This window comes from Anopheles funestus, chromosome X (genome assembly GCF_943734845.2).
Source record: "Anopheles funestus chromosome X, idAnoFuneDA-416_04, whole genome shotgun sequence".
Lineage (NCBI taxonomy): Eukaryota > Metazoa > Arthropoda > Insecta > Diptera > Culicidae > Anopheles > Anopheles funestus.
Genome location: NC_064597.1, coordinates 9,602,875 through 9,619,572, shown reverse-complemented (window position 1 = coordinate 9,619,572; position 16,698 = coordinate 9,602,875). Strand labels below are relative to the sequence as shown.

The window sequence follows — 16,698 nt, the reverse complement described above, 5'->3', positions numbered from 1 at the left end:
CACCCAGTGCCCCTGTCGTCTAGCATGAAGCGGTGAGGGGGAAAATTTGTAGGCGCGTGGGACACACGCGTTTTGTTAGACCAGTGGACCGAGAAAGTCCGAGCCGAGAACTCGCGCACGCACCGAACAATGGCGGATAGTGGCTGGTGATCCCCAACTGCCAGCGGGTGGTGACCGTTGAGCGCACAAAACCGACGGCGAAACAATGTTTCGTACCGCACGGTAACCGTTGATCCAGCTCGAGACCAGACCAAACAATATGGAATAAACCCCGGAAGACATACCCGATAGAAACAGGGGGAGGAAAGAGGGGGGGGGGGAGGGGGGGGGGAGAAAGAAGAAGGTAGTGCGGTGCCTTCCAGCGGCTTAGGTCATGTCATCGTGTGCTATGGTATTGAGATTTACTTTCACGCTTTTAAATTGAATGGAGCGTGCGATAATGTACCGAGCGGGTACGGCCATGATGATGATGCCGTTTAGGTTATTACTGAGCTGGAATGGAGGGTCAGTTACCAATTCCACCTCGAACTACCCCTCCTACCCCTCCCATTTCCAACCGGATCGACTGGGTGGACAAAATTTTTCCTTTCTTCGTTCGGGGTCGGCTAAATGTACCAGCTGCACTTCACGCAAGTCGATAAGAAGCGTTACAACATTTACCCTTATATCCCCTACCAACTTTGGGGTTCATTTTTTGTTTCTTCTTTCGCCAGCAAACTAAGCTGGCGAGTAGGTGTCGATAAACTTTTATTAGAAACGTTAGACACATCTCGAAAGCTCTGGTACGAATCGGACAATAGATACACGAACGAACCGGACCCGTTCGGTCGGAATGGAGGATTTTCGAAATAAATAACAGCTTGGCTAAGGTAAAGGTTCCCCCTTTTTCGCTGCTGGAAAGAGGCGCCCTTTTCGCATGGTGTCAAAAGGCACCGCCAAGTTGTGCCGTGTTTTTCGACAAGGACTTGGATTAGTTTGTTCAACCCGCACACTTCCACTTTTGCCCCCCAACGAAACAAACCTTCTTATTCTAGCGTATCACAGACGCATAACTGGGTGTACCCAGTTCTACCAACAACAAAAAAAAACACGAGGAACCACCGACGGACCAAAAACGGCACCTAATTAGCATTATTGAGTGCGAAAACTCAAACGGTTATTGGACCATTATTGGGTGTTTGCGATGCGATACCATTTTTAGACATAACGCACCAAGAGATTGCCTACATTTAGGCGTGGGAGCGTGCTTGAGAGGATTTGGCTGTTGAGCTGTCACTGATAAGCGCCATGTTTTTTTTTGCTGCTAGAGATGGAAATGAGCCCTAGCATTTTGCTACTTGCCGTAGAAAGACGAAGAAAAAAAGGACAAAAGTGTATAGGGAGCACAACTTTAACCCAAAAACTTATATAACTGGGCCGACTATTTTATCACACCATAACCATCGATACAGATGATGCCCTGCCCGGTGATGAAGTAACGTGAAATAAACACCTATTTGCCACGTTTTGGGATGACTTGGAATTTTACCGGAATTTCGACACAAGCCGTCCAGACAAATGGTCCGGGTACAAGTGAAGGTACCCGCTTCCAACAGAGATCTGATTGTCAGATTAATCTATTCACACTTACCATGGGAAAGGTTCGCATCGGTAAATATATATATAGAAGACTCTATTATCTGTGTACCTTTTCCTCCCAACGAAAAAAAAAACGATACCAGTTTTGCGTGCCCTAAAACTGGTAACATTTTGCATTATGCACAAATCGAACGTTCTTATCTAGCAAATTAAACCAATCATCCACCATCCACCGCGTGTGGGTGTGCCGCAATTGTGTCAAAAAGAAGAGAAAAAGTTCAAACGCATTCCAGTCAAGTCGGGTTAAAAACTCGTTTCGCACGACAAGATACTGATCAGCTAAAATAGTGTAAGTCAGCGTGTGTTGCCATGATGCACGTGATAAATTGCGGTACCTAACCGCATGGAAGGTTTCGAGCGCAATGAAGAGATTTGCACGCCAGGCAAAGATATGAATCGGGGTCTCCCAAACTCCCCATTTTGCGCGTATTCTCGGCGGCAGTGTGAGGTTGCTCACGCAACTTGGCGAAGATGCATCTTCTATTATCTAAGCAAAAAAAAACCTTCCCGAAGATGATGCCGATATGCAGCTAGCTGCCGGTTTTTAGCCGTCTGTGGCAAAAACCTTTAGCCTCCAAGAAGTCACGGTACTCCCGGGTTAAAACTGTAAATACTGCGAAACTACCAACAAACGCCAACCAGACCCAGGTGGAAGATAGTTCAGAAGCAACCGAAAAGCAAAAACAAAAAAACCCCAGGCCTGCTAACGACATTAGGGCAAACATTGGAAACCATCGAAACACCTCACAATGGAAGATGGTTTTTGGGGGGATGGAAAATTATGCTGGAAGGAATAGAGCAAGAAAACAGATCTAAGATGCACACCGGGGCTAACGATAAGTTAGCAAACATAATGCTTCCACACTCCCAAGGCCTGCAAAACCTTCCCGTGATTACGCAAAATGGCGGTGCAGTAGCTGATGGTGATGGACACCGGAGAAAGTGGTCTGTGGTGGAACGTGCGGCACTTGGGTGAGCAGATTCACCAAGACGCCAAGACATCAGGTAAAACCCAAAAGCAAAACAACACGAGAGGAGTGGAAAAACGGCGAAACGAAAATTCAACGACACCGCAAAACCGATCAGTGGTATGTGCATTGTAGCAAAATGTGAGGTTAGGGTTAGGACCGGTCGCTTCTGTATGCTCAGTGTACGTCTAGCAAGCAGCCGAGCTGCTGTGGGCAGATTTGTGGTAAACTGTTCCTGTATGTGTGTGTGTGCGCGTGTGTATGTGTGCTTTATTGCCAAAACCGACACGTCCACAACTACGGTGAGGTAATTGAAGTGCTGCATTCGCCGTACTAACTTCAACTATAATTTCAGAATTTCCCCATTTATCGGAATGCAGAACTTTAACCGCACGGAACTATTAAATCGTGGCGAATGGAGCAAACGCTTTTCAAGGTTGTAGTGATGTGCATACCGATTCCGAATGGATGAGTGAATTAAATCTTAGCTGTGGGAGTGAGTTAATTCAATTCTTCATGAAGCTCATGAGTTAAATAACTTGTGAATGATTTACGAGTTGAATGATTCTATGATACACTGATCAGTGAGAAGATTCAAGTCACACACCAACTCCTGAGTGAGTTAAATAACTCGTGAATAATTCACTGATTCACTCACCAGTGTGTTGTTAGTCTCTGCGAAGATTCAATTCAGAATCAAACTCCTGAGTGAGCTAAATAACTCCTGAGTGAGTTGACATTCCCTCATGAATTAAATAGCTCATCAGTGAGTTGATAGCCTCCGGAAAGATTCAAATCACACACCAACTCCTGAGTGAGTTAAATAACTCTTGAATGATACACTAAATCACTCACCAGTGAGCTGTTAGTCTCTGCGAAGATTCAATTCACAAATCAACTCCTGAGTGAGTTAAAAAACTCCTGAGTGAGTTGATATTCCCTCATGAGTTAAAAAGCTCATCAGTGAGTTGATAGCCTCCGGAAAGATTCAAATCACACACCAACTCCTGAGTGAGTTAAATAACTCGTGAATAATTCACTGAATCACTCACCAGTGAGTTGTTAGCCTCTGCGAAAATTCAATTTACAAACCAACTCCTGAGTGAGCTAAATAGCTCCTAAGTGAGTTGATATGCCCTCATGAGTTAAGTAGATCATCAGTGAGTTGATAGCCTCCGCGAAGATTCAAGTCACACATCAACTCCTGAGCGAGTTAAATAACTCGTGAATGATTAACTGAATCACTCTTCCGTGAGCTGTTAGTCTCTGCGAAGATTCAATTCAGAATCAAACTCCTGAGTGAGTTGACATTCCCTCATGAATTAAATAGCTCATCAGTGAGCTGATAGCCTCCGGAAAGATTCAAGTCACACACCAACTACTGAATGAGTTAAATAGCTCGTGAATGATTCACTGAATCACTCATCAGTGAGCTCTTAGTCTCTGCGGAGAATCATTTCACAAACCAATTCCTAAGTGATCTAAATAACTCTTGAGTGAGTTGATATTCCCTCATGAGTTAAATAGCTCATCAGTGAGTTGATACTCCAATATAATCCCTCCACAATAGAGTTGATGGCCCCCATCTCTAGAAGGGTCAATAAGATAGGTAAGAGATTTCAATCGCATTAGCCCATCAGCTAAACCTCAAGTGGTACGTGCTTGTGGTTTTTGAGCGGGTTTCTTCAAACCCGCCTGTGCAGTGTTGCCAGCCTGAACGTGCGTTACGTGTGCATGAATGCGTAACGGGTTGGGGGGAACACCGGTATGATAGTAACGCTTAATTAACGTCACCAATCAATGCCAGTGGCAATGATAAACGGCAATGCGAGAAGTGGTTCAGGTACCCGATACCAATCCCTATACATTTTAAGGGGTAAGCTTTTGATTGATGAAGTGTACGCTCGTCCGCCCAATGCTATAACATCTCGCCTTCTGGTGCCACACGTGCGATACGTCGTGTAAAATATTTCTCGATTGCATACCTGTAAGAGTGTTCCAAATTTTGACATTTATACCAACCCTGCAAACGAGATTCATTAATCATACCTTCAAAAACCCAAGCCCAGCGCCTCTTCAGCTAGACAAACTTTGCTTTTTTCTCGTTTTTGTTTTTTTTTCCTTCTTCTCTATACTCCCCCTACTGGTAACGCAACGTAACGGCAACGGTAAAGGAAAAGGCTTTTAAAAACGGTGGAAGTCAATTTTTCTTCCCTTCCGTGCGCATTTATAATCCAAACTCCCCGGGATCCGTTGGGGGGCCGGGTGGGGGGGTTGATTTGGTAGAGTTAATCTTCATGCCTACGCGTTTTGGTGCCCTTTTTGCGACACCAGACAAATGAACCGCGACAAACAGGTTCGTCGTCTGCACGCCGTCTCATGCCTTCCAACGGTATAAGTGGCCGACTGGTGTTGTTTTTTTTTTTTTGGGTGTCTCCTTTTAAGATGGAAGGATCAACACCTTTCTCCTACAGCAACGACCAAAAAAAAGGGAAGCGAGCGGCATAATAAACCCCCCCTCCAAAAACATCTTAAAAGGGTGCCCTTGACGAAAAGTTCTTTCCCTCTTTGTCTCGCACTCTCCGGGGACCATTAATTTCTGATTTGATTATGTTCGTTACGTTTGCTACACTTCGGTGAGCAACAGTAACTCATATTGAGGGGGGAGGGAAGTGGGGGTGGGACGGGTGACCATCTGGATAAAGGGTCCTCTTTGCGTTCGAACGATAGATACGGTGTGTCCGCACAAACAACCCGTTCGTCTAGGACACCAGGGAACGTACCCGATTGAATGATGGATGGACTGGCAGGTGACGCGGAACACTGGATTGACGCAAGAGTGTTCGAGCACCAGCTAGCCGCTCGGTCGGATGCGTCCCGGTCGACATAAGCCATCTTATTAAAATTTCAATGATTTATGAAGACGCCCAACAACGCACCCAACACAAAACCAATTCGATGCTCAACGAGCGTTCAGGACTAGTTTTGCTTTATCGCACTGGCTTTGCTCTCCTTGCTGCCTTTTATTTTGAGGGTATTTTTGAAGGTTTGGCTGTTGTGTTTGTCGCACTCAACTTGTGTTTCATATCATTAGCGCAGTGCGTGTTGGAATTCGGGTTTTTGTCGGTGCAAAAATAACGAGCAATAGTACAAATTCTTTCATCCGGAAGCGAAGATCCAGCCCTCAGTACCGGAGGAAAAGTTTCCAGAAATCAGTGTGGAGTACACTTCAAATCAATTAACTCCTTCGTTAGCTTAGGAAAACCTTGCGGGTATTGCTAATTTGGGTGTCTTTGCGAATTCTTGAAGTTTTTTTTACATTCCACAAAATTCCTATCGCTCAAAACAAGATTTAACTCCAAAGGTGATGTCCACTCGGCATCGACACTACCTAAGACCCTTCTCAAAAATTGAATACTAATAAAATGTGTACTTTCCCTCACAGCACCTTACGTAACGATTGCGGTTCAATAGCCCGTACGGTAATGCACCTCTGATGTGCTTAGCTTTCGAATCTTCCAAACGTGTCGCGAGCATTCCATGCGCAGCGCGAATAGCGGAGATGTGCGCTTCTGCCGTACGGCAACAACTATCGAATGTGTCCGAAATTTTCCCGAACCCAACACTCGCGGAAAAGTGAGCAGGAACAAGTTATGTGCTAACGGCATACTTGAACATGAACCTAGCTCGTGATTGTTTGGTCCGTGGTGTTCGTTGCAGCTGTGCCGCATATCTTCAGGGCGACGGCAGGAGAGGAGTTGTCCGGAGCAAGATGGACTGGGTGTCGGTAATCACGATCTGCTGATGGTACGGTGGTATTAGCAGCATGATAGTATGTTATGAGTAAGCGTGTTTTCTCCTCAGTTCTTCACCCTTTGTTAGGTAAGGTTCGCCCAACCAAACGCAAACCCACTTTTGGTGTGCGTTTTGCCTAATTTCAGGCGCACAGGAGATTATTCATCATTCTACTTAACTCGCGCGGTGTTGCTAACTCTAACACAACTGATTACATTTCAAAACTTTCCCATCCCTTCAACGTACTCTTCCTAATGAACATGCAACAATATCTGCTTCTTCAGCTTTTCTTCAGCTTTTCTTCAGCTCAGAAGTCATCCTCTTAACGTGGAGTTGCTGCCAAAGTCACAATGTAGCGTGACCAATCGTAAGTGGCTGATTATTTGCACAAATGATCGTTTTTTCCCCTCTACCTCCTCCTCCTTCTATTCATTCTCCTCCCTTCGGGATGTAAAACGATACTCGACGCGGGGAAAAAAAAAGCCACCGCCATCGTACTCATCCATGGGCAAACATGATCCAAAACCGAGAATAGTGATGATAGCCTTATGGACGGTACATTCACTCGAACACGCTTTAGGGGCACGGACTCCACTCCTCATCGTCCGCCATTTATACGCCGCGAAAGGTAGATTTTTAGCAGCGCCCGGGTATAGCGTAGGCGAAGTGAAAGATGTTTGCCTGGACACAAAACACGGCACACGGACGAACGCGCGCGCTTCAATCGTTCGGTACTAATGCACGGATTTATGTAATCGATAGATGAAAATGAATGTCCATCGGTAGGGAAACAATTTTACCTTGCCCACCGTCTTCGGGCTTTGCTGGATATCAACCCCCGTTTATCACGATTTGCCCACCCGCATGCGGGAGGCGTACATTCCCAAAAAAGGGAAAAACCGTCACCATTCGCTCTAATCAAGTGGAATCCAATTGATGTGAGCGTCTGTTGCAGCTGTTTTAAATTTGCTAAGCGTCTATTCCTCTCTCTCTCTTCTTTTGTATAGATTTTCTGCACAGATTGGACAACTCAGTTAAAACCAACCTCCAACAAAAACGGGATACACGAACAACACGAACTCGTCTATCCATCAGTGCACAACTTCTTGAGGAGAAAACCGAACAATTTGGTTAAAAAGTAATTACTTCCAATAACTTTCCCGTTCGGTGCACACACCGCACCAGATCTCATCGTACCCATATTTTAAAGCCTTTTTCTTCATTCCTTCGATTCCACGAAATAGAGAAAAAAAATCCCCAAACCCGATGGACCCAACCCGGGCGAACGTTCGCCCTGACAAACCAATCTCGGTCCCTTTCGGGGTAATTGGACCGACAACAACCAAAAACCTGGGGACCACGTTTGTAAGGGGAGGCAAAAATTGGAAATATTCTTGTTTGTTTTTACACACCCGCATGCAGAAAAAAACGGGGACGTCCTAGTAGTAGTCTGGTAGCTAATGGGGTAGCGAAAGCATGCCCGGCCGTGAGATTATTAAAATTATGGGCCCGATGGACGTTTTTTTTCCTTCTTCTTTTTTTTTGCCTTGCCTTCTATTTGATACATAACGACCTTTAGTGCGACATCCGGTATCGCAAGTACGGCGGGGGGTGGGGTGAAAATTGTTCCACTAAACAAAAAGGCAAAAGGATGCACGAAAAAATCGATTAAGAAGCTCTAAACAACAACAAGATGGGGAAAAAAAACAAACAATCACACACACAAAGTCGTGTTACATGAAGCGGATGTTCATTTAATAGGTGTTGGAAGGAAAAAAGGTTTTCTTGCAGGGTTTTTCAGCTTATTTAGACAAAAAACAATTTCAAACCATTTATGATGAAGATTGGGCTAAAGTCTGAAATAAGGACCTCCCCTCTCACGGTCACTCATCTGCGTGTCAATTTTTCGTACAGGGTGGTACGGAGGCTATGCAATGTGAACTGAATTTGATTTTTTTTTTACTACAAATACATTGTAAGGAGGTTTTTACATAGTGAAAAATGATTTATTAATCGAGAAACCAAGTTCTATACCCTGTTTAAGAAAATGTAAAATTTTCCTCATTTTTTCTGAAACTCAGCAAAATATATAAATGTGATAAATTTTAATGCGAATTTGTTGCAATAAGTTTCTTTTCACTCAAATAATGCTTTAAATTAAAAAAAAAGCAAAAAATCAGAAAAAAATTTAAAAAAATTTTCAACTCGAAAATTTCATAAGGCTTACCCCTTACGATTTTTTTGGGAAATTTTGCAAAAATAAATAAATTGTTTTATTTTGATGCCAATGGGTTGCAATGAGTTTCTTTTCACTCAAATAATGATTGAAATAAAAAAAAGAGTGAAAAATAATGCAAAAATCAAAAAAAAACAAAAAAATTAAAATTGACTAAGGGTCATTTTTGCACCAAATTTTGCCTATAACTCGGTCGGTATCCAACGGATCGCCAATCTTTAACCTGTGGTCGATAGATGGCATCAATGGCTACATTTTCTTCTTGGACGGCCATGCCCTCAGATGTCTGTGCCAGAAGTTATTCAGGGAACCAAGTTCCTTACCCTGTTTGAGAAAATGTAAAATTTTTCTCATTTTTGCACCAACTTTTGCCTATAACTCGGTCGGTATCCAACGGATCGCCAATCTTTAACTTGTGGTCGATAGATGGCACCAATGGCTACATTTTCTTCTTGGACGGCCATACCGTCAGATGTCTGTGCCAGAAGTTATTCAGGGAACCAAGTTCCTTACCCTGTTTCTGAACAATTTAACAATATTGAAAAATGTGATATATTTTAATGGGAATTTCTTGCAATATGTTTCTTTTCACTCAAATAATGCTTTAAACTAAAAAAACAATAAAAAATCGAAAAAAAAATTTCAAAAAATTTTCACTCGAAAATTTCATAAGGCTTACCCCTTACGATATTTTTGAGAAATTTTGCAAAAAAAATTAAATTGATTTATTTTAATGCCAATTGGTTCATATAAGTTTCTTTTCACTCAAATAATGCTTTAAATTGAAAAAAGAATAAAAAAACAGAAAAAAATAAATAAATTATAAAAATTTGAAAATTTCAAAAGGTTCATTTTTGCACCAAGTTTTTCCTGTGAGAGGGGGGTCCTTATTTCAGACTTTAGCCGATTGATCACTTTTAACGCATTTTTAAAATGTTATAGCATTTCATTTTATCATAAAACAAACTTTAATATGGTAAATAATACTTTTTTTAAAAATCTGCATGAAAACCCCTGCAACGGTAAAGGAAGCATAAGCACCAAAGCTGACCATAAGAATAAGTCTCCACAAGCTGGTTCTATTTTCCTCGCGACTTACTCGTAAGCGCTCGATTTTGTGAGGATTTCGACTTTTGATGGGAAAATGTTACGATTTTCCTCTTTTCCTCCTTTGTTTTTTGCTTGAGCGCTAATTTCCTTCAGCATGTACGAATTTTCCCGAACGCGTACCATTTTTTATCCCACCCAAGCCGCGGTGACTTTGAGCCAAGGCGTAAAAGAGCATTGCACCAGTGCACACCAATTTAATGGAAGCTTTACTTGCTGTCTCACACTAATCGTACCGACGTCCGTTTTTTTTTCCTCGTAAAAGGGTGATGAAAAAATCAAATAAAATTCCCCATAATCACCCCCGACGATTGGCTTTCGCTTAAAGGGATGAAGATTACCGTGGGTGTAGTAGGGATGATTTTCATCAGTTGAATTTACACCCCGTTTTGCTCAATTCGTTCTGTAGCAAATATAAAAAAAGGCAAAAAGAAAAAAAAGAAGGTGGAAAACATCATTTGGTCCGTTTAAAGCAAAACGGGATTTCATCGGAAAGAATGGAAACACTTTCCCGGCCCGGTTCTGCTACATACTGATGCTGCCAAATGCACACCGTATGTCAGCAAAAGAAACATAAAGCCGGAGGGAGGGAAAGAACGAAAAAAAAAGTCTGGAAAATTGGTCAAATCGTCGAGTTCGAAGGAAAGCCCAACCCGCTGGGATGGGAAAGCCAATTGTGCAGCACACATTACTGTCCAACCATCAGCTCCCATATGCTGGTCCATCAATAAACTGAAGCGCCTTTTTTCTTTTAAGAAAAAAAGCAAAAGAAAAGGTTGAACACATGGCACTAGAGGCCATGTGAGTGTTGAGCTATTTCTGGACCAAAAGCGATTTTCCACCATTTGGTCAATGGTTTTTTTTTATTTTTGGTATCTGATGGGTGACATTTTGAATTTTCGCATTCTCTCTCTCTCTCTCTCTCTCTTCTTATTTTTGCTTCTATCCACTAAACCACTTTGTGTGCCATTGTCAACAAAAGCTCACTTCACTCTCCCTTCCCATCATGCCCTCGTTTCCCCCAAATATCGCCAAAAATTTCACGTTTTTCCGTTCGCCATCAGCAGCACACGTTTTTCCACAGCTTCCGTTTTCGGATTATCCTTCCGAACCGGGCTAGTAGCTTGCCATTGCTAACCATGTTCTTCAATTTTTCCCCCATAACATTCACTGGCTTCCTCCTATCTTTGCTTGTTTCTGTGTTTTTTTTTTCTTCTTTCTCGTGTCGTTGTTCTTGCCTTAAAATTCACTTACACACTCGAGACGCTCGTAACGTGATATCGGAATTTTTGAACATTAAACCCCACCGGCAAGCGGAGAAAAAACACGGAAAACCATCGAATACGCTCGAATGGTACTTGCTTCGCCACCGAAAAGCATCCTTTCGTCAACCCTCCTTCTACGTACGTGTGAGATATGGGAAGGAAAAAACGGGAAAAAAAACTCGAACGAATTTCCCAAAAATTACAAACATAAAAAAAGAATAAACAAAAACACAATGAACCAAAAAAAACCCACCCTCGCATCGATGTATCGCTATCAATCCTCCGTCCCCTCGGTTTTCTTTCCATTGCTAGGAAAGTTACCATGTTTTGCCCTTCCACTTTGGTGACAGCGAACAAAAATCATTAACATAGAAATTTAATAAACAATTCCCGTTTCGAGTTTTGCTGATCAGAAAACACAAATAGTCCACGGTCGGTCGCCCCAAAAAAAGGAAAACACCTCCCCTGTTAAAGGTTAAAAGGACACCCCAAGTGACATTTTGGCCTGAACCTGAATAATAAGCTGCGAAAGCAAAAAAAAAAAAACATACCATAAGAAGGTCCTTGAGTGACATTAATCGGTTTTGTAATGCGAAATGCATACTTTTAGGAGTGAAATAAAAATTATAGCAAAGTCAGTAAAAATTCAGCAATTTTGCGAGGAAAACCATTATATTAAGGGTTTCCATGGCTTTTCCTACCGTTTAACTTAAGAGGAATCATTTTTTTCTTTCATTATATCATAAAGGTTCATTTGCGCTATGATATAATGGTGATTGGCTTCTATTATTTTTTGTCTACTCTTTTGTTCATTCCAAACATATTTGCACACATGTGCACGTGTTGGGAGGGGGGGGGGGGAGATGTGGAGTGAGTGGGGGAATAATATCCTCTTTCAAGGTGTATAATTTTCTCACGAAACCAGGAAAAGCAGAAGCCACGAGCTTGACATTTGGTTGCGTTCGTGCCTCGCATTGGCAAACGACTTGTCTACACTTCCTGCTATTTTATCGTCTCCTGTGGAACGGGGCGGTTGCCTTTTGTGACCTCTTCCCGGTGATAAAAATATGGATCAAAATCGAAGAAAACAAAAATATCGAACTGAAGTGAGAAGGGGGGAGGAGGGGAAGGAGAAAAGTCGGAAAAGAAGGACAATAATAGACAGAAGGTTTTCATGTCCCTTGTTTTGGCCGGGCGTACATAACAAGACGAGGAAATTTCTTCTTTATTCTTGCCGCTTTGCTACCCCTCATCCTCTTGCCGAATTATTGAAAATTAATTTAAATTCTCTTTTCCCAATTCTGAAAACGCGGAAGGAGGAGGAGGAGGTTCTGGTGTCGGAACTCAAGCAAAAGGACCACGTTCCGAGTTTTTGTTTGTTTGTCCATCCGTGCAGGAAAACTTTTGAACCGCTCAATGAACCCACCCCTGATGGTGAGGTGAACTATTTTTCGTTTATCTTTCTGTCACAAATTTTATGTGAACCCGCCGTAAAAGAAAAACAAAAATATAATAAACCAACTTTCGCGCCAACTCGCGGCATGCTAATGTTTTTTTTTTGGTGCCGATGCTACTTGGAATTTCGTTAAATTAAATTTAATGTATTTTCGCTTTCCTTTTTTCGCTTCATTGTCGGTAGTGAAACTTTCATCGATATAAAATTCGAAAACCATAAACACTTTCCCTGTTAGAATAGCCTTCCGGGAAGGCGACACACGCAAACACCGAAATGACAGTTTGCTATAATATACTACGCTCCCCAAGTGTCATTGAATTATGCCGTAAGAAGGCCATTAATGAATGAAGTTCCTTAGCAAGAAAGAAAAAAACTTCACGAGGGAAGAAAGAAAAATGGCAAAGCATACGTGTGCACTCCATCATACACAGTGTTGCTCGCAAAAAGTCGGTTTTTCGAGCGTATTATAGCATCGTCATGCTGTACGGCACACGTCCATGGGGTGGCAATGGAATGGGTCGAATGGGCCACAAATAAGGTTCCTTATTTTGACAACATCCTTATACCCCTTATCCCTCTCTTTTTCTCACACACTCACACTCTCCTGGGTGTCGGATCATCCCCAAGTCGAAGTGCGAGAATTCAACGCGATGTCGCACATTAGTAAAGGAACCCTAATAACCGTATACCGTCGGGGGAGGGGGCACCGGTATCCCTTACGCCGTGCAACAAAAGATACAAAAGAATAGAAAAATACATACATACACAGGTGGACATGGAAATGTTCTCGTACAGGTGAAATCGCTCCCGGTAGCAAAAGGATCAAGCATCGGTAAGCCGCTTACGGGAAATTTTGCCCCCCCGTGTAACAACAACCAAAAAAAGGTGTGAGTGTGATTAATGGGTTTAAGCCGAGGTTTTACCACGCCTCACGCGCGCTTGCATGTCTGCTGATGGTGCGGATGGTTGCGGCGAGTTCATATGCTCTTTTTTTTTCTCTTTTTGCTGTTGGAAGTAACATAATTTACCATTCCCGTAATACCACTCGAAAGATGTTTTATGCCGTACTTTTCCTGTCCCGAGAAAGAAAGCTTGCGATTTGGGGAAGAAAGGGCATGAAAACAGAAAACGGAAGATATGTGTGTGTGTTTTTTTTGGCAAATATTATTTTCTTATTTTTTTTCTTCCCCCCTATACAACTCGTATGACAGGAGCAGAAGATTGCCTACATCCATCGACTAATCTTATATCCTACTACCTTAGTCAGATGTTTAGTAGCTCAATGTTGCTATAAAAATAAGAAAATTGCTCTATCTAACCGATAAGTATAAACATGAAAAAGAAGTTTTTTTTTTAAATTTTACATTTAGTAAGTAAAATATCGCAAAAACCCGTTCTGCCCCTAAAGGTATGCAATCCGCAACACAAAACACTCCAAATTTTCTGTCTGCTTGATTTTTCGATCAACCGGGAGTAGGATTATTATATACTCATTTCCGAAAGTCACTTCTGGGTGCGAGATGAGGTTGCGCAAACACAAAAGCCACACGCCGAACGGAAGACTGGGTAGACTTCATTATTCTCTATTCTTCTGTGGAAAATTAAAGTTAACAGTACGCTTCCACACTTCCACAGTGTGTGGAAATGATTTTTTCAATGAAACGTTTTTTTTTTATTTTAATTTCATTCATTATCGTTTATCAGCTACACGCCCCCGTATCCGTTGTGTACAATAGGGTGAGAAATATATTTTCATGCCCTTCAATAATGGCCGCAACCTTCATACGGTCGCGGCTATTATACATCAGCAAATGTTGACCCACTTTTTTTTTTGGTTACACTATTTCTCCTTTTCCCATATGCATCTGGATGGACCACCGTCGAGATGGTGCAATGTAAGCAACCTTTTTTTTTTCTTTTTTCTTTTTTTTTGCTTTCTACGAGAAGGGCGAGAAAATGTTTACACAGAAACATAAACAATCATCCGAAACCAGCCAAATTCATCCGAGCGTGCGGTGATGCTATTGAGTGTATTATTGCCCATGTGGAAAAGAGAAACTAAGAACGAGAAAAAACCACCATCCCCGAATGTGTTTTTTGCTCTGATTTTCTTTTCCCCTCAAAGTGAAGGCCACGCGCGGTAGCGGGTGAATTTAATTGAGCGCTTCAAGTGTAATGAAATAAGACATTAAATCGTATCCCAGTGTAATGGTGCTTTCGTGCACCAATGCGGTGATATGCGCGTGTTCTGGGTGTGCAAAGTGTTTCGGGAAAAACCGGTATCATACGGTAATTTATGTAAGTACAACATCCGAACCCGATTCGCATTGGAATGAGAAGCGAATCGAATCGCTCTGTTCTCACTCTTTTCCTCTAATAGAGTGATGTTTTTTTCTCTCCCCCTCTTTTTTATGGAAATCAACATTAATCTTCCGGCATTAGTATTGCTGGAATTTTTGCTACAGAAAGAATTAAGATGTTAAAACAAAGGAAAGAAAAATACACAAAAATCGAAGTCGCTCAACGTTGATTTTCCTCGAATATCATCGGTCAATAAATGGACGTCCCGTGCATTGGGTGAAACCGTTTCAATCCACAGCACGAGACCATCGCCACCATCGGACCAAGGGTCGTAAAAATTAATTAAGGGATCTATTGCCCAATCGATATCGAGGCAGGGAGCGCTTAAGCTGCAGCAACGATTTCGCTACAAGTCTAGCAACGCACCACCGATAGCCTACCTTTAGGCGCACAAAAAAAAATTGAAATTCGCCCCAAAATCACTTACCTTACGCTTCGATTTTGCCATCCGTTGGTCGCGCGAGTTTTCGGCCTCGCCCGGTGGCCGTTTGCCCCATACGACAATCGCGATACGCGTGTAGGTGAAGATCAGCACGACCAGCGGCACGATGAACTGGGTGGTCAGCAGCGCTATTGTGTAGTAGTCGTCCTGCTCCGGTGAGGGCCATTTTTCCGCACAGATTGGTCTGAAGAATGGAGGGGGGGAAAAAAAAGGATGAAAACGAGGGAAAAGGGGTAAAGCAAAAAAAGGGGGGGTACAAAACCAGGTACAGGCTGAGAGCCGCTGAGTGGTCATTTTATTGCAGTTAGACGATGGCTGGATGTGTATCAACAACGGTACGAAAGTTTGAACATGGAATCCTCCAAGGGACCACACGTCCTTCGAGAGGGAACATACTGAACTCTCGGTGCCCCGAAAAAGCTCACAAGCCTTTTGCTGGGCAGGTTTATGGACGCTTGCCGTACGAACAATTGCCTAATCCTAATGTAATTCTAATGTTTCCCACAGCCAGTCCAACGGGCATCCGAGACATCGAGACATCCTATCCTCCAATAAGAGGAACAAAATAAATACAGATGATAACACCATTCTCTTGGACACGCACCGTTATCCAACTCGCGCGTGTACCGGTCCAATTATGACAGCCTAAAACACTCACCATGTCACCATCATCACCGGGGGGGGGGGGGGGAGGCGAAAGCAATCCTTTCCCATGTTCATGAAAACCACCATAATCAGCGGTACATCAGGACAATAAAATCATCCTCTGCTAGACTTTTTTTCTTTTTTTTTTTTTGGAAGCTTCCACGACATATTGGATTTATAGTACGGTGGAGAAGGAAGGAGAAAAAACCTCCCACAGTGAGTGGACCACCTTGACATGTTGGCTGGCAAGAAGACTTATTAACTTCGGACAGCACATACGCCACACCGCGATAATGTCGATTCGTCGGTGGACATTCGCATCGATGTGTGCATCGCCAAACCACTGCACTGGATGTTAATTGGTATGGTAATGCCTTTGTTTCCAAACGCATACCCGCTAACTTGTAGCTTGTACCGTTGCACAAATTGATAATAACCCATGCGACCATTTGCCATCGCAGCTTGCGCCTGGATGGCGGCAATATTCGACAAAGTTTGTTTATTCAGATCGTTGAACTAGATGCTTGGCCGCACGACCCATGCGGTATAGGATGCAAAATGTTATGCAGATGAGGTTTCATTCATATGCTAATTGCACGGTGCCAGAATACGGGTGCGGTGTGCGCGAGCGAAAACGAAATCCAAACAAAAAAAACCTAACACGAAAATCACATCCCCAAAAAACCCCCCGCGCGACCTATGGACCTATGGTGCTGTAGAATTATTCATATGTGCGATCTAGCGTACAAAGCTGGTTAACCACCATAACATTGCGAACAGCACTT

At 42.8% G+C, this 16,698-nt stretch overlaps 1 protein-coding gene across 6 annotated transcripts in view; it reads right to left on the bottom strand.

The window, feature by feature from the left end:
• Window positions 1-16,698, bottom strand: part of LOC125770330 (RYamide receptor) — a 98,861-nt gene that overhangs the window by 51,921 nt on the left and 30,242 nt on the right. For all 6 annotated transcript variants that reach the window (XM_049439794.1, XM_049439784.1, XM_049439803.1 and 3 more), the window contains one exon: window positions 15,254-15,452. In XM_049439794.1, the coding sequence (XP_049295751.1) occupies window positions 15,254-15,452 (199 nt within the window). The remainder of the gene's footprint in view (window positions 1-15,253; window positions 15,453-16,698) is intronic.